Below are 17,885 nucleotides of genomic sequence, written 5' to 3'. Positions count from 1 at the left end.
CCCACCCGGGCGGCCTTCCCACTCACCCTGCTCCATCATCTCCAGCAGCCCCTTCTTGATGAGCCCCTCGCGACCTTGCCTGCCAGCCATCTTCTTCTCCAGAGCTGCACAGACACAGACAGGTGAGTCAGGCAGGGGTCCCGTTGGCAGAGGACACAGTGAGGCAGCATGTGCCGCCAGGTTAGGGCCCCCGGCCCACGGGGAGGGGGCCCCCGGCTTTCCCACGGAGCAGCCTGCCGCGGGCCGCACACACGGCGTGGCCGATGGAAGCGCCCTGAGTTCACTTTAAAACGATCGTTCCCGTGATTTCTGTGAAAGGCAGCGCCTCGCAGGACACCCGCTCTCGGCCGGCTCCCGCCGCCATTCCTGCCCCCCCCCGAATGTCTCTGCCCCGGGTCCGCAGGGGCATTACCCTGCGGTTCCTGTTGCCATTGGCCGAACATCCTGACCGCTCCTTATGTCTGTCCACAGCCCGGCGTCCGCGAGGCTGTCCCGCCTACGTGCCCCAGGTTAATGCTCTCAGAGAAGTCACCGGGCAGACGGGGAGGCGGGAGGCTGGGCCCCCATCCCCTTCCACCGACCCCGACGTGCACTTCCAGCCTCCCCACCCCAGAGCAAAACATGCCTCAAGCCACCCGCGTTCTCCCTGCCTCTCGAGCCCCCTCTCCCCTCCTCCCCTGGGGCTGGGGGGTGGGGTGCTTGCTCCTTGACAATCTCCTTTAACTGCCCAGAAAATGAAGAGCTTACGGTAGAGCACACTTTCCAAATACAAACCTACGTAACCCTCGGACCCTTCCTCTAAAAGACGTGGACAGAGTGTCGGCTGTTAAGCCTGGCCCACGAGGGCCCGCGTGTCACCTGTGTGTGCCGGCACTCTGCCCATGCGGCTGCAGTGGGGACCAAGCAGCCGGCCCGCCTGCCAGAGCTTAAAGTCATGGCAGACGACCAGCAGGTAATGACAATAAAGTGACTTAATTTGTTCACAGTTATTTACTGAGCACCTACTACGTGCCAGGTGCTGAGTATGTGCTGGCGGTGGTTGCTGGGGAGCAGAACCAACTCAGCCCCCCTTCGGGGAACGTGGGCTCTAGTGGGGGAGCAGGCAGTGAGAAGCAATTAAAGCACCTACTGTGTGCGAGGCACAGAGCAGCGAGACAGGCCCGGCCTCTGCCTGAGGCCCAGTGCACGGGGGAGGACAGAGGACAGAGAGTGGACTCCACCAGAAGCAGCGGGCGCTGGGCGCAGGGGTCTGCGGACTCCCCTGAGAGCTGAGGGATGGATGGGGCCAAGTCTTCTCCCCGAGACTCCTCAGGGAGAGGACAGTTTGGGGCAGTGCGATCTCCACCCCATTCCCATGGCCTGAGTGTGGATGAGGCAGAAATGGATCCTGACTCTCGGAGGGTGCCAGGAGAAAGGCTGCCGTCCGGTCTAGAAACAGGGGCGACGGGGCCAGGGCTCTGAGAAAAGGGGCCCCCATCGCCCACCAGCGCTGGGTGGCACTCACCGGGGCTGGCTCAAGGCAGATGTCACCTTCTCTATTCAATGTCTCCCCAAAGACCTGAAGACCAAGCTGTGAGGGTCTGCTGTCCCCATCTCAGGGGACACTGCCCCCACCACCTGAGACACCCTGTGGAGCAGGTACGGGCTCAGGTGCCACTTCCCAAACGGCAGCTGCTGGGGGCCACCCCACGGCGATGCCAGATCCTCGCCCGAACCACCGTTTGCTCCTTTTTTACCTTTAATCTCTGTTTTTACTTCATCTCATCCTAGCCGATGCCGCCTGTGAAACCAGGGGTTTGATACGCTGAAGTAAACAACACCCCACGCTTGGAGGGGAAAAAAATGTTTAGAATAAGATGCAGTCCTGTCCCCAGGAATCCCAGATGCTTGAATAAAGGGCCTGAAGGTCCCCACCCCAGGGGGAGATGCCGCAGAGGTCGACCCAGAGAGCCTCGATGCCCCTAAGGGCCCGTAGCATCCTGCCGACCTCACAGGCCATCACCCACAGTGCAGTGCTGAGCGGCCCAGAGCATGCGGCTCCCCCTCCGATCCTGGACTCTGAGCCTAGAGTGTCAGGGGCTCCCCCGAAGTCACAGAGCTCCCCCTGCTTTGGCCCCTCAGCCTCTCACAGACACGCAAGCCTGTCTTCCCCTACTCAGCACCTTTGCATGGGCTGTTCCTGCCGCCGTGATGCTTTTCCTTGCCTTTCTCAAAGGGGCAATTACGTGTCAGCTCCACGGCTGCCCCGCCTGGGCCTCCGGCGGCCACCCCAGCCCACCACCCCGCCCACTCCTCCCGCAGCCGCTGGCTCCTTCGAGGCCCCGGAGCCGTGACTGTCTGCCGTGCTGTGCGCGTGCCTGCTTGTCCGTCCCCCGACTTAGGGAAGCTCTAAGTGAGCAAGGCCTGGGTCCCCGGTCTGCTCTGCCCTTGGCACACAGGAGGAGCGTGAGCGTCACTGAATAACAGTGTCTGCTTGCTTCCGTTCTTGACAAAGAGACTCAGGCAGTCAACCTGGCAAGTGGTTAAAAGAATAATTTCGTAAAATGAGTGAAAAGTGTGTGGAGGACCCGCTGCTGCTATTAGGGCCCTCGCTGGCCCTGTCCCCGCCCTCCTCAGGGCGGGGAGGGCAGGGGACCTCCAGAGGCACAGCCTGAGCCGGGGTCTCCCTGGGCTGGTCCCCAGGGCCTGGGCCTCCTTCCATGTGAGCGGAGTCCTTGCCGTTTGTCTCTGGCCACAGCTGGCAGGCATGCAGCTGGCAGAGGGGCCTGTGGGAGCCGACATGCCGTCTCCCCCGGGGTTTGCTTCTCAAGGTACCCACCTCCCCTTCACCAAGGACAGGGACAGGCTGCCCTTCAGGAGCCCAAGCCCAGCCAGGCTGTCAGGGCTCAAACCCCAGGTCCCCGACCTGCTGGCCGCTTGACCCCGGGGGCGCCATCCCCTCCCCGAGCCTGTCCCCTGAGATGGGCAGGGCCCCAGTGGAAGCGGTGGCCACAGGCGTGGCTCTGAGCGATCAGCTGATTGGAAAAGGGCTCTGCTGCTATCTGCTATTATGGCCAGTTCTGCTGTTGCCGCCAGACATGACCCTGTTGTTTAGTCTGATGGTCATAGTTCCTGGCACAGGTCACGAGGGCAGCAGTATGACCTGGCGCCACCTGGCTTCCCACCGAGCTGGGCCGGGCAGGGTGTGAGGGGGCGGCCAGCCAGAGGTGACTGAGGGGACCCTCCAGGTCCTCTGAGGGGAGGACGTGGGTGGGGAGCCTCGTCAGGAGGAGCCGTGAGCCCGGGAGCGGCCAGCTCGGGCATCCGCTGAGAAGGGACGCCTCGAGGTTCAAGGCCAGGCTGAATCACCCAGCGGGCTCTTAGGGATGGCGGGCCCCAGGCCCAGCGCCGGCCAGCGGAACCCAGCCCTGGGGAGGGGCCCAGACCCCCGGCCTTCGGAGCGCAGGGCTGGGTGCCGGTGGCTGGGTGCTCTTGCTCGGTGGGGGCGGGCCAGCGAGGACAGCCTGTCCCAAGCTGGGTGTCTGTGCGGCCCAGCCCCGCGCTGCCCCAGAGCCTGCGTTCTCACCGAGGTCCCAGGTGACGTGTGTGTCCCCGAGGGCCTGGGTTACAGGTGTGCTGGTGCCGACCTGCTCCGGCCAGGTGAGACCTGGAGGCCAGTGGAGGGGAGTGACCCAGGCGAAGCGGAGTGGTCCCCGAGCGTGTGCGGCTGGGGAGACAACGGCCGTGGAGAGCTCGGTGCCTGTGAACGGGCCCCTCCCCGGCACTCACCGGACGTCGTCTGCTTCAGCTTCTCGGTTTTCTTTTTCCTCCATTTCCAGGGTTTGAAGATCCTGCCCAGCGTGGCCAGCTTGCTGCTCCTCCTCACGGGGGGGGTTCGAGTCCCTGAGACCAGATATTCAGAGCGCGCTGGGGGGGCTGGGTCCATCTCATCTGCAAGGCGAAAACCGTAGAGGGCTCGGGGGACCGCCCACCCACGCGACTCCCGGGGGCCTGGGGCGATGCCCCCGCCCAGTGACCCTCCGAAGCTGGGGCTCAACGGGGCCCTCAGAGCGATGGCACCTCTGGGGCTTGTTCCCACCGGGGGCCCACGGTGGCTCATGCCAGCGCGTGAGCGTGTGTCCCATTTCCCTTCCCCGGCCACCCTCTCCCGGCCCGCAGGGCGCCCTTGCCCAACTCTGCCTGCGGCCACGGCGATTTACAGACCCATCGGCTTCCCGGCGAAGCCCCCACCCCAGGACCTTTGCTCGTGCCATGCCCGCCTCCGGAGCTGCTCCCCTCTGCAGCTCCTTGCGTGCGTGCCGAGGAGCCGCGTGGCCCCGGGCACAGTGCTGGCCCTGCAGAACGACCCAGAACAGCCGCAGAACGACCCAGCCTTGGACAGTCAGAGCAAAGCAGCGCTGGGCTCTTCCCTGTTTGGAGGATGAGGCCACTTTGTGTGGGGTGCAAAAAGACGGGGTCTGAGTACATGCACAGCGCCGCTGTTTGTCACACGAGAGACCGGCAGCAACCCACCTGCCCATCGACCCGGCCCTGGCTTAGCCACCAGCTTTCCCCTCCGTGACCCGTGTACCGATGGGTGGGAAGGAATGGGGCGGACGGCTGTGTGCAGAAGGCCCCTCAAAATCATGAGGTCAAAAGAGCCAGCACGCAAGGTGTGCAGCGTGTGCCGCCAGTGGGCGAACGGGGGCCGGACACACGCACCTGCTGGCAGGCGCGGAGAACGCACTTGTGGGTCCCCCCAAGAAAGGGGGAGCCCTGGCTGTAGGAGGATGACATGCACTTCGCCATAGGCCGCGCAGGACGTGTGTTGTTTGTAAAGAAATGACGTTAGAATGGAAAACAAAATGCTACTAACAGAAAGGTGAAACGGAGACCCCTGTACCACGAGCAGTGTCGTCCCTGCCGGCCCCCCCCCGCCCCGGAGCCCCAGCTGACGGGCAGAGCTGAGCCCCGAGTTCAGGCCGGCACCGTGGGAGGACGGAGAGCGGCACACTCGAGCTGCCGCAGCCCCTCCTGGGACAGGGAGGGACGGCCCTTCCAGCAGTGACGAGGCCCCGATCCCCTTCGGGCGTTCGGATGTCACCTCCCAGGGCCGCCTGGGTGGAGGGGGCCAGCAGCAGCCAGAGGCGCCAGGGACCTGTGACAGGCCGGTCTCTGTCAGACCCAGCCCCGTTCCCCGTGTGCCGGGTGTTATTTTACCCCCCTGGTGAGTCTGTGGGGTAGAGACGGCTGTGTCCATTTTACAGGAGAGCACACTGAGGCCCAGAGCCGCGAGCCGTTCCGTCAGCTGTCACAGAGAGGGATGCTGGGGCGAGGCACGTCCTCGAGAGCCGCCCAAATCCAGAGACCCCTCCCGAATGTCTAACCTGCTTCTACGGTGACTGTGTGAATTCATCACCCAGGGCCGGACACCAGCAACCGGACACCAAGGCAAGAGGTCTGAGCCAGGGCCAGCGCAGGCCAGCGGCTGTGTGCCACTCCCCTGCCACCGCCCCCCGCCCGCTGTCCCTGAGCCTGAGCGGCATGGGGCCGTGTCCGCAGGGCCCCGCGGGGCAGCGCCGGGCGGACGCCTCTCATCCGGGATGAGCCCAGGCTGTCCCCGCATCTCCTGCAGGCTCCGCGGCCGGCAAGGCACCAAAGGCAATGGCCTTCTCCGCGTGACCCCAGTGTCTGGCACCCCATCGGGGCCCCCGGCGTGCAGCTGGGGCAGAGGTGGAGGCCAGGAGAGGAGGGTGCCGGTCACCCCCCGCTGCGACATCCCGGCCCCACGTTCGGGGCGTCCGCATGCAGCCGGGGTCTCTCCTCCAGAGGCAGTTTATCCACGCTGGCCTCACCGCGCCTTCCCCCGCCCACGGACGCCAGTGGAGTGGAACGGCCAGTGCCAGGTGTCCCCAGAAAGCTGGCTGTCCCAGAGGCGTTTCTGGCACCCTGGGGAGGGAGCCGGCCAGGTCTCCCCAAGCCTCGGGGCTCGTGGAAGACGAAGCCCCCCAGATGTGAGCATGGGGACCAGGAAGCATCGTCACTGCTCTTTAAACCTCACCGACTTCCACAAAGGACGCTGGCGGTTGTCAGGAACACACATGCCCAACGAGATGAAGTGACCATCAAGGGACCCCTGAGGCAGGGGCTCTAGACAGCACCACCGCGTCACGGGGCTAAAGGCCCTGGTGGGTGCCGGAGGAGGGCGCATGCGGCTCTGAGCTTCCTAGCAGGCAGAGCAAAGAAGGAGCGGCACGAATAAACTACAAATCAGACCGCGGATCCCACTCCGTTTGCTACCGCATTGCTGAGACCCTGGTCCGGGGCACCAGGTGGAGAAGGAGGAAGGTCAAGGGCATGGAGGAAGAACGCAGCAGGCGAGCTGTGGATGCGGCTGGGGAGGCAGGCAGCGGCTCGGGCTGGAACCGGAATTCCGCAGGGAGCCCTGGGGACCCTCACCTCCTAAGGTCTGACGTGTTCACTTAGCCAACACGCGACACGCTCGAGCAGGACAGACGCCTTCGTCTGAGCGACTCTTCGAGAAGTCGACTGTCATGGGAGGCAAAGACTCCCAAGCCCAGGGGACGACAGACTCCAGAGATCCAGGGGGAGCATGAGTCCTCTCTCCTTCTGCCCCCCAGGTGGCTCGGGCCCAGGGCCAGGCCCGTGAGCGCGTCCGAACCCTGCGGCCTGCAACCCAAGAGCAGCAGCTTCAGAGGAGACGTCAGGCTGCTCGGTTAGGAATGACCTATAAATGCCTCGAGGACAGAGAGGGCAGCACTGTGTCACCTGCTATGTGCACGGGGGTCCGGGGAAGCAAGCGGGCATGCGTGGGTGTGCACCGTGTGTGTGTGTATGTGTGTGTGTGTGTGTGTGTGCACGCGCACGTGCGCCCAGAAAGAAGGGAGGGCTGCGGGTGCCTGCCCTCTCCCCTCAGTCTCCAGCGCCTGGACCCCAAGTCTCTCCGGAGCTGCCGAGGAAGCCCCTCCCGCTGGGGAGGGTTGGAGGAGCACATAAGCGAGTGGCTCAGCCTCCGAGTAACACGAGGTGCTAAGTCCTAGGGGGCCTCTGCTGCCTGAGATGTCAGCAGCTGATTAACAAAAGTGTTTCCCCACAGGGCATGAGGAAGAGCAACAGGCAGCTACTGGGCAGGCGGGGTCCCCCAGCTCCCTAACTGACGGAAGGCGCAGGCTCCAGGTCCCTCCTGTCCCTCAGGCACCTCCAACCCTCTCCCAGGCCCCTCACAGGCTCACAGCAGTCAGTGTGCCCGTCCCCCAGAAGCCAACCCACCTCCCTCCCCCATGGGTGGATCCTGCAAACCTAGAGGTCAGGCACTGTTCCAGAACACGCAGCGAGGGACGTGTGGCCACCTCCCCTGTTCATCCCGGCCCCTTCCATCGGAGCTCTGGGCACTCACAGATAGCGTCCTGGGATGTAGTTCATTGCGGTCACCTTTCCCACCAGAACAAACGTAAGCGCCACAAGCACAGGACCTGTGGCCATCGTGTATATCACCGTGCACCTGGCAGCAGCCAGGAGGTGCTCCAATCAGCACCTGCTCCACCTGTGAACCCGGGATGTAAGGCTGCCAGGACCTGCCTCCTGCGTCTGACCCTGAAGCCCAGCCCGAGTGACAACAGGCATCTCTGCTTCCTCATCTTCTCTGTGCTGACTGCATCCACCTCCGCAGGACCCCTTCCCCCTGAAACACGATGCGGGGAAAGCTGCCTCGCCAGGGGGCAGGCCAGGCGCCGGGTGCCACAGGCGCCGTCTGTGTCAGACAGTACTGGAACAGGATCTTGGCTTCTTTGTTTCATTCATTCATTCATTCATTCATTCACACACTCATGCGTCAGGTATCGGCTGAGGCCTGCCGTGTGCCAGGGCTGTTCTGAGCTTGAGACACAGAAGTTAACAGGATGGACATGCTGCTTCATGAAGCTCACTTGCTGGTCGAGGAGGAAGCGAGCCAACAGGGGAAGCATGAGACGACCTTAGAATGTGATTTTAAGAAACTGGAAAACGAGAAGCCGGGATGTGGACCAACAGAGCGTGGACTCTCTCCTCAGAGTCCTTCCCGCTCAAAAGAATCCATCCTGCAATATGTAACAGGCATCTTCTCTTCTGTGAACAAAGCTCTATGCCAGGCCCGAGGCCAGACGAAGAGGCGCTGGCCACCCCCACCCTGGTGACCGTGGGGGAGACCAAGGGGCATCGAGTCACCGGGAAGAACCGGCAGAGGATGACAGCTGCAGAGGAAGCCCCTCTACCCGCCCGGGGTGGAAAACTCCGAGCAGGCTAGTGGGGACGGGGGTACTTGAGCGGGGCCTGGGCGATTGACTGGGAGTTCAGTAAAACGTGCAAATTCCTAACGTCACGACAGTAAGTGGCGTTTGGGCAGGGGGACAACGCAGGGAAGTGAGATCTGACGTCCCCCATCTTTGAGGCTCAGAAACCCAGTAAAATGTCCATGTATAAAATCAGGATCCTCATGGAGATGCCGACTGTCCTTGGTGCCAACTAATAGCCGACACACGCACGCACGCTCGTATACACGAAACTGTCTCCTGTTCTCAATACCACTGACTCTAACAGATTATAATCTAAAAGAAAAGAATCTTCTTACAAAGCACATATTGATAAATGAGAAAATGCCGTCCTTAGTGCTCCCAGTTTGCTGGCATGGGTCTGTGCGCTTGAACTCCCAGGCTGGGGCTCACAGTTTCCGGAATGGGCAGTGTGGACCCATGTGTGGCCGTGACAGGAGCCTCGAGGCCCTGGGAAGCACCGAGATCGGCATCATGGGAAGACCACGCAGAACACTGGTGTGGGTGGCAGGCTACAGGGAGCGAGGCCAAAGGCAGGGAGGCCCACTGAGAGGCGACGGGCAGGTGAGGGCAGTGGGGCCAGCAGAGAAAAGGCGGCAGGAAGCCAGAGGGAGATGTGGCCGAGGCAGTCCTCATCAGAGCCAGGTGAGGGGCCGTGACAGGTGTTAACACACATGGAAGGGCCACAAAGACCAGGCTGCTCGGTTGTCCCCGTCCACAGCAACAGCAGCATCTACTGAGCGCTGGCTGTGTGACAAGCTCTGTCCTGAGCACACGACATGAATCAGTTTGTTCCATCCCCACCCAGACCCTAGAAGGCAGGTCGCTATTTTCATCACCCACATTTCAAGGAGGAAGCTGGATGTGAACGAATTGTCCCAGGTCATGCGGCCAAAGTGACAGACCAGGCTCGGACGTCTGCTCCAAAAGCCCTTGTCCTGCCCCCTCGTCAGAGGACACGGAGCAGACGACCAGGGCTCTGTTTTCAGATACGGGACGAGGGAGGACGCACGGCTGGGGCAGAGAGAACCGTAAAAGCAACATAAATAGCGAAATCATGGCATTTAGGGGTCAGAAGACCCATGGCTTGTGTCCAGGCTGCCCGATGTGGCTCGATGGCCATCGACGACGAAAGTGCCGGGTGTTCTAAGACACCCACCATCGGGACGAGTCTGAACCTCCAAAACCAACTCTTCAAAAGGAATTCTAAGTCTCCCCGATGGAAAAGCGTTCTCGGCCTGACCTGCTTCGCTGCTCCTGGGAAATTCTTGAGCAACGACTGAAGAGTGGGACATTTGGGGCGCACTGATCGATACGGGCAGGAGGGCCACACCGAACACGTCCCAGGAGGCAGTGCGACCACGCCACTCAGTCGCGCTGCGCATCACGGAGGGGTGGCTGGGGCGGGCAGGGGTGCAGGAAGAGGCTAACTTCTTTGAAAGGGGGGTAGGGAAGGACTGAGGCCCTGGGCCCCACACCCAGAACCCCCGCAGGCTTTTCCCTGTATCCGTCGAAACCCGATCGATTACAGCCCCCCGTCATGGGGAAACTGTTGCTTTTCCAAGACCGAGGCATCAGGGCCCTCGACAGCTGGCTGCCCCTCCTTCTCTGGCACCCAGCACTGTGCCTGGCACGCAGAGCAAAGCAGTGAATCGATGAACGCACGAGAGATTGAGCCTGGGGTATGAAGCCCGACGCAGAATCGAATGCAGGTCCCCGGCTGGTGACGCGGACTCAGGGTCGCCTCTGCGTCCCTTGATGTTGGGGTCACCGTAGTGCCTGAGCAGCCGCCAGGGCTCGCGCTGGCCTGGCGTGTCTCCTGGCTGCCACCTCAGCAGCCCTTAGCGCAGATGGCACCTCCTTCCCGCCCCTGCTCATTAGTCGAGGTGCTAAGGGTACTGAGAAGGAAGCTCAGGAGCCTGGCGACAGCTGCGGAGTGAATCGCGGGCCCCGGAGCACTGCGAATCCCACCCCGAGAGAACGTCCCAGACGCGGCCACCGGTCCTTCAGCGCGTCCACTGCAGGCGCACGGCCCTAGGAGGCAGGGTTTAGGAAGTGGGGGGTGAGGGCGCGGAGCCCAAGTTCAAGGTCACACGGCCGGTAAGTGGCAGGTCTGGCCCTGGTGCCCAGGCTCTTGGATCTAGAGCTTACCATCTGGGCCTGGTGCCCATGTTTCCCAAAGTGTGTTCTGTGGAACCCTGGCTTTGTGGGTGAAGACAGCCGGGAAAACACTGTCTACACTAAAAGCCTCCTGGAAGAGTCCCAGTACACGGGGTCACAGTAAAGGCTCTGAGAAGGCCTGCAGTAAGCAGTCCTGTCCGGCTGTTTAGCCAGCTTTTCCCAACTAGATGGACCAGGCAATCCTATTCACACCTTGATTTTCAGACTGCGGCGGTGGCGCCAAAGCTGTCCGGTGGAGTTGGAGCAGAATAAACCCGAGATTGGGCAGTGCGCATGTGCTCCCGCTAAGCAGTGTTCGTGACCATTTATTTTTGGAACATAGACGTCTTTCCCCCAATATCTGTATTTCAAAGATAACAGGACTCTGAGATCTTAGCAGAGGATGGACCTCAAAACTTCCCAAGTCTCTAAGCTTCTTCCAGGTACACGCAAGGGTGCCGAAGTCAGGACAAGACAAATGGCGTCCTTTCTGCCTCCGACGCCAGTGGAAAATTCGAGACGTTATTAAAGCAGTTTCTTCTTCCTCATATGCATGGTGGAAAAAACAGCACATCGAACTAGAAGGCCCATCTGTTTAGCATCAACCCCGCAATCCTGCCAATGGTCGCTGGTGCCTGCCAGACATATGGCCAGTTCTCCAAGCGAAAATCAGCTCCGATCTGTAAACCAAGTGGGTCTGAAAATGCTGCAGGGAGTGTGGAGCCAGGAGTTACCCACGGACGGGGCGGGGGGCGGGGAAGGAGAAAGACGTGATCCGGGAAACCGGCCTCGGCACCGCCATCGCCTGCCCCTGCTCCTCACCGGGCTTCGCGGAACGTTCCGGACGTGCACCTAGGCAAACTCTCGGGCAAACGCTTTCGCAAGAAGCCCGAAGACTTCGCGAAGACTAAGAGCCGCTTTTAGAGACATTCCCCTAAAGGTCCTCCTTGACAGAGAGGGTTTCAATGAGTGTCTCAGAGAGGAAAAACGGGAAAATAACGCGTCGGGAGAGTCCATCACGGTAGCATAAACCCAGACAAGTGATACTGCCCATCTTCTTCAAAGCCCGTGCTCCGCCTCTGAGCTTATAAAGCCGAAGTGTAAGATGGGTTCTCCCACCGTGTCCCTCGAAGCTTAAGGACAGACAAATGTTAATTTAAAAACTATGCATGCTTGAGCTTTTCTTTTTTTTTTCTCCCCCAGAGAAATTAAACGCATTTTAAAAGCTGGGAAGATTCTGAGCCAACAGATTTGCGTGTTGAAAATGCATCCCACACTCATTTCACTTAGGTCAGAAATAGACAAACATTTTCCAGAAAGGGCCAGACAGTAAAGGCCTTAGACTTTGCGGGCCCCCCAGTCTCCATCGTGACGGCCCAGCTCTGTCGCCAGAGCATGAGCGTGACTGTAGATGACATGCCCGTAACCAAGCAGGGCTGCATTTCAGTACGACTTTATTTACAAAAAGCGGTGGCAGGTGGGCTTGGTCCGCGGCCCGCCCGCCGTTCACCGCCCCCCGCTATAAGTGGTTCCCTTTGAAAAAGTCTGCAGGGCACAGGGACGAGTGGATGCTCCATGAGGACAGAGGGAGAGCGGGACCGGCTCCTGACCCTGCTCCCTCACCCTGAGCCTCACGTCTACCCAGGGGTCCAGGCTAGCGTCACCCCCTCCCAACTCTGCACCTCCTCCCTGGTTCCCAGCATCCGCTAACCCTGCCCCACTGAGCAAATGGGGCCTGGCATGACTCCCACACTGTGTGTCACAGTGGCTTTTACGATGACATACAAAACGCCCACTGCGACCCCAGAGTCTTGACCTCTGCTTTCATAAGCTGCTCTCACGCCCCCCGCCCCCCACCCCCCCACACAGAATGCTCCAGTTGAATCTCTTTTCAGCTCCTCATTCATCAAGTTCCGGCCACCACGGGGCTGCCTCCCGTGACGGTCCCTCCTGACAAACCATCCCACTCACGCTCACGGCCGCGCCCTCTACGCCTGGCTGTGAGGTTTCCTGTTGCTTCCTCCACCATAGCATTCGGCGTGGTTTAGTATGAGCGTCTTTATTATTAGCGTTTAGTTATTATTAGGTTCGCGTGCTCATCAGTTTAACGTCCATCTGAGCGGCTGACGTGAAAGCAGAGACCAAGTGTGTCCTGCGTAACTGTCCCCAGCCCTGACACGGAGTCCAGGAAGGCCCAGTGAGGGCTCAGCAAAGCATCTGAGAACAGGGGCTGCGGATCCTTCTGCGCTCAAGTTCACGGCCCCTGTGCATGCGGAGCCAGTCCAGGCACCCGGAGCGGATGAGGCGCGTGTCTCAGCACTCACCGTGCGGGGTGCCTCGGTGATTCGATGAGCTTTCCTGCCACGCCATACTTCTGTCTGTCTCTGCCTCCTCCTGGCACCTGGGCAGGTGGTTTGTGAGAGCTTCCGCCCCAGAGCAGACGGCGTCAGGCTTGATGCCTGCAGGTGTCTGTGCTTGTTGTCATTGTGGCTACCTGTTTCACCACGGACCCCTGGCCTGGCCCCGGCTCCTCTGGCGATTGTCACGGAAGTGACAGAGCAAGATGGAGCGAGCCAGCAAGACCATACGGTACGCGCCCCCTGGGAACAGTCACAGCCGGTGACAGGGGCCTGTCCTGGGAAGCTGCTCCTGCAGACGACTCCTGTCGGCTCAGAACGTCCACAAGGATCTCCCACTGCTGTGGCGACGGCTCCAGGCCTGGCCGCTTCCTGCACACTCGTCAGTCCAGCCCTTAGCAGAACCAGGGCCCCGGGGCCAGTACGAAGCTGGTCACGATGCCACACGATAACCCGCACGAACGCCAGGCCCGTGATTCATGCGGATCGGAACGAGTCAGCAAGGCATCACGTCTCACGCACGGGGCTAACTTTGAAATGACCCTTAAATAAAAATTTGTCAAGGATCACATCTTTCAAAGCGTTCCGGCTGTGGGGACTCTGAACTGGTTCATGCCGCTGCCACATGGAGGCGCTGCTTTGCCTGGCCACCGGAGACACTTTCCTCGTGGCAGAGCACGTCAGGGGTGTGGACTCTGAATGAGGCGCTGCCCCGTGCACCAGGGCACATCCCGGAGGACCCAGCAGGACCCAGGGTGCGCTGACCACAGCAGGCCCTGCCACGGCTCTGCTTGTCAGCGCATCGGCGGCCCCTCTGGCTGAGAGAGAAGCAGTGCTGGGGGCCAGCCGACCTACCTCCCAAAGAGAGGGCTCACCACCTACCTGCCTCCCAAACTACCTGGGCTCACAGCCTACCTGCCTCCCAAACTACCTGGGCTCACGGCCTACCTGCCTCATGAGCTACCTAGGCTCACAGCCTACCTGGGCTCATGGCCTACCTGGGCTCACAGCCTACCTGGGTTCACGGCCTACCTGCTTCACGAGGCCTGTGCAGGCCTCGCAGAATCAGAGCGTCACCTCTCACCGGCCACAGTGCTTGGCTCAGGGGTGGACAGGTGACTGGGCTGGGCTGAGCCCACGATAATCTCTTCCAGGACTTGCTATGAACTGCTGGGATTAGCATTTCCCTCACGTAAGGATTGTTAAACTTGGAGAAAAGGAACCTGCGGCTCTAAACAGCCATTTGCTACCTCGTGGGAGAGTCAGCTGGGAGCCAGAGCCACACCAGATGGACGCAGGACAGACCTGCGAGGCGGTCCCTGCCGAGCCAGACGGTCTGCAGCCCTGGACGCAGCTGCCCAAGCGACACCCTGGACGTTTCGGTTCTGTGAACCCGTCAACGCCCTTTGTCGCCGACACCCCTTCGAGTCACAGTCCCCTTCCCCGCACCTGTCACTAAACACAAACAGACTCCGGATTCCTCAAGGACAAGACGATGCTTTGAGAGAAGCAGCGAGGAAAAGGCCCAACACGGCCTGGAGCGGCCGAGGGGGTTGTAAACCCAGGACCGGTGCCTCCCGAGGCCGACTCTGACAGGGCCAGGCGCCCGGGCCCCGGGGGGCCAGGCTGGGGACGGTCCCCCCAGCCTCCCGAGCTTGGGTCCTCAGGAGAAGGGCCCCTGGTTGTCCCTGCCTGTGTGTGACCGGCTGTCTTCTAAGCAAAAATACAAGACGGGAAAAGCAGAGCAAAGCAGAGCAAACACTTCTTTCTCCAACTAAAAGCCCTGGGGTGGGGGGGGCGGCTCTGTTAACTTTCCAGGCCCACGAGAAATGTCCATGAACCCTACTGGGGTCCAGACAGGAGTCCGAGCACTGACTCCTGGGAGCTGGAAACGCGGGGTCTCTGCTCGGGGAGGGCGGGACGAGCACCCCGCAGGCCTGGCCACCTGAGGTGGGGCTGAGGGTGGGGGTCAAAGTGCCACTGGTCACCATTTCCATGCTCAGAAAAGACAGCCGTGCCAGCGGAGGCCCAGGAGAAGCCACTGTCCCAAACGCGCCACCTCCCCATTCGTTAGCGAAGTGGGCTGGATCTCACGTGCCCTCCGAGGGGCCTTGTCTTTAGTGCACGATTCTTTTCATTACCCTGAACCCGAAGCGACCGCACTGTCCTCTGTGGATGGCCAACTGCTGCAGGCTGACACCTTCTGCCACCTGACTGGGCGGGGCCTCAGACTCAGACGACAGACAGACCTGGCTGGCACCCTAAACTCTCTCAGTGGTACCCGCTCATCCCCTGACACCTGCTGGGTAGATGCTTCTTTGTGCAGAGTGCTCACTACATACCAAGCCCCATCGGTGGCAAGACGCAGGGCCCTGCCCCAGGAGCCTACGATCCTGTGAGGGAGGAAGCGAAGCGCCCTTCACGGGAGCAGGGGCCAGGGAGAACGGCTGAGTGGAAGGTCCAGGAAGGCTTCTTGGAAGAGGTGGTTCTGCATGCACAGTGGTGAGCAAGATGGGGAAGGGGAGAAGGGTGCTTGTCCTGGCCGAGGGAGCAGCAAGAGCGAGGTACAGAGGGAGGTCTCCCTGGACCGGATCAGGAGCCAGTGCAGGGACAAGCAGCATGGTGTCCCAGAGAGTCAGGACGGGGCGGTAGGATGGGCCCGGCCATCAGAAGGCCGGGTTCCAGCCCCGCGTGGCTACTCGCTAAGCAACTGCTGACCACAGGTGAGCTATGTACCTTTATCCATCCTGGGCTTACTGCCTGGAGAAAGTTCATAGCTGGTCGGCGGTTCCTTCTCCACAGATGACGGCACACAGAAGACAGCTGGAACCCCGGAGCGGGACTTTGCAAAATGAGGGCCACCTTGGTTAGGGTGGGCGCTACGCGGACACCCGACGGAGCCGTCACTCTGACAGGAGAAGCCGGCCGGCCAAACCCACACTCAAAGAACTGAAGACGACCGACTGGGAAAATGCTTTCAATGCTAAGAGAGTTTCGAAGGTAAGTTGCCACAAAACAAGTGAACCCAAAACGGCATTTTTTTCTCCATCGCGCAGATAATTTCAATAACAAATGCAAAGCGTTAAGCACATGGAAGTGAACTCATACACTGTGGGATTCCTTGGGAAGAAATGATGAAATTTAAGCTGAGAATTACCCTGATTTTTTTAAAAATCTCAAGTCAGGAAGAGATGTACCAGGTTCCTGGATGGACTGACTCAATTTGGTAAACATACTGATTCTTCCAAATGGTTTTATTAATCTCATGCCATTCTAATCTTATATTATAACCTAACGATATAAATCACAATATTCTTCTCATAGAATCCTTTTGATAGAATGGCCAAAAAAAACTGAAAAAAATATGATGAGGTAGGCTTTATCGTAAAATGTATGCTGAATGTATTTCTCATTCATATAGAATTATAATTAACACATAAATGTGTAATGACGCAGGCTAGATATTCGAATGTAGAATAGAACTGTAGTTATTAAAAGAATAGATCGAGGTAAATAAAAGAAAGTCGAAAGTCCAGAAGGAGAACTCGACAGAAAGAAGAAAAGTGGGCATGTCACAAAGCACGCATTTCAAATCAGCGGCAAAAACACACCATCCGAAGAATGAAACCGAGTCTCTGCTCTAAGTCGGGAAGTCAGGACACCGCGGCTCACAGTAAAGTGCATCTCCCATGAGCTGAAGGACAGATTCGAAGAAAGGGAACCATGAAAAGAAGCAGCAGAAGATAATGAGTCGCTATTTATCTGACTCGGTGATGGGGACAACCTTCTAAGAATAAGAGCGACGAACAAAGCCTTAGAGAAAAGACACTAGTACATGTGACCTAAGAATTTTAAAAATACCTGAACATGAAAACACACTATTTAAAGGAAAACAAAACAGAATGGTACTCCGTAGAGGAAACGTTTTTACATACACGACAAGCACACACCAGCACAGCGCGAGTATCTACTGCTGTGGGGGCAAATGAGCCACTTCATTTCTCTACTGACGACAGGAAAGCTTGGCACCTTCTCTCTGGAAAATATTTAGCAAAAATGTGTAAAAGCCTAAAAACGTGCGGGCCCTCTCACTCAAGAATCCCACTTCGAGAGACTGATGAGGAGGAAGTGAGGCCGGCCTCGAAAGTTCCGTACGAAGCGGCTCCCAGAATGACTCTTCATGTGATGAAAGAGCATTCTGCTGATAAAATAATGTTTTCAAAGAAAGGCTTTCTGTGAAAAAAGCAGGAATTTAAATGAGAAAAGCGGGATGCGAAACTCAGTGCAGAGAACTAGCCACATTTTGCTTTGGACGACGTGACACGTACGTATGTGGTAAAGTCGCACTGGGCATCTTCTCGGGGGCGGACACTCTAGAGAGTGCACAAGACAGATGAGGGGACGGCCCGCTTGGAGTCTGTAGTCCAATGAGATCACACACACACGCACATACACACACACGCACACACACACACACGCACACACATGCACACTCACTAACACACACTCACACTAACACACACTCACACTCTCTCACACGCACACTCACACTCACTCATTCACACACGCACACACTCACTCACACACGCACACACACACATGCACACACTCACTCACACACTCTCACATACTCACGCACACACACTCACACACGCACACACATGCACACTCACTCACACATGCACACACGCACACACACACACGCACACACACTCACAGACACAGACACACACACACTCACTCACGCACACACACACTCACTCACACACGCGCGAAGGAAATACACCAAAAAGCTAACGAACTTTAAAGGCGCTGTGGTTCAGGACCGCTTCTTTCCTACACTTGTCTGAGTGTCCCCATCGTACGCGTGCCCCAATTTCGTAACTGGAGCCGTGACTTCGGTTACGACTCTCAGCACTTCCTACCTGGGGCACGGTCCCTCCCCGTGGAAAGGGGCGAGCACCTGGCGCTGTGTGTGCGTGAAGCTCTAGGCTCCTCCCCAGCTGGTGTACGGCGTCTAAATTCTCTTTCCCTGAACATAATTTCTTTTTTCTTTTTTTTT

General features: G+C 59.2%; 1 protein-coding gene across 1 annotated transcript in view; it reads right to left on the bottom strand.

Annotated features, from left to right (window-relative positions):
* The window catches only part of PHACTR3 (phosphatase and actin regulator 3), a 152,900-nt gene that overhangs the window by 72,995 nt on the left and 62,020 nt on the right, over positions 1-17,885 (bottom strand). The window contains exons 2-3 of the mRNA XM_011366030.2: positions 3,769-3,930; positions 27-104 (exon numbers count right to left, since the gene is read on the bottom strand). Of these exons, the coding sequence (XP_011364332.2) occupies positions 27-104; positions 3,769-3,930 (240 nt within the window). The remainder of the gene's footprint in view (positions 1-26; positions 105-3,768; positions 3,931-17,885) is intronic.

Source organism: Pteropus vampyrus, unplaced genomic scaffold (genome assembly GCF_000151845.1).
Source record: "Pteropus vampyrus isolate Shadow unplaced genomic scaffold, Pvam_2.0 Scaffold118, whole genome shotgun sequence".
NCBI lineage: Eukaryota > Metazoa > Chordata > Mammalia > Chiroptera > Pteropodidae > Pteropus > Pteropus vampyrus.
Note: the sequence above shows the minus strand (reverse complement) of the source record. Positions and strands in the feature narration are given on the sequence as shown.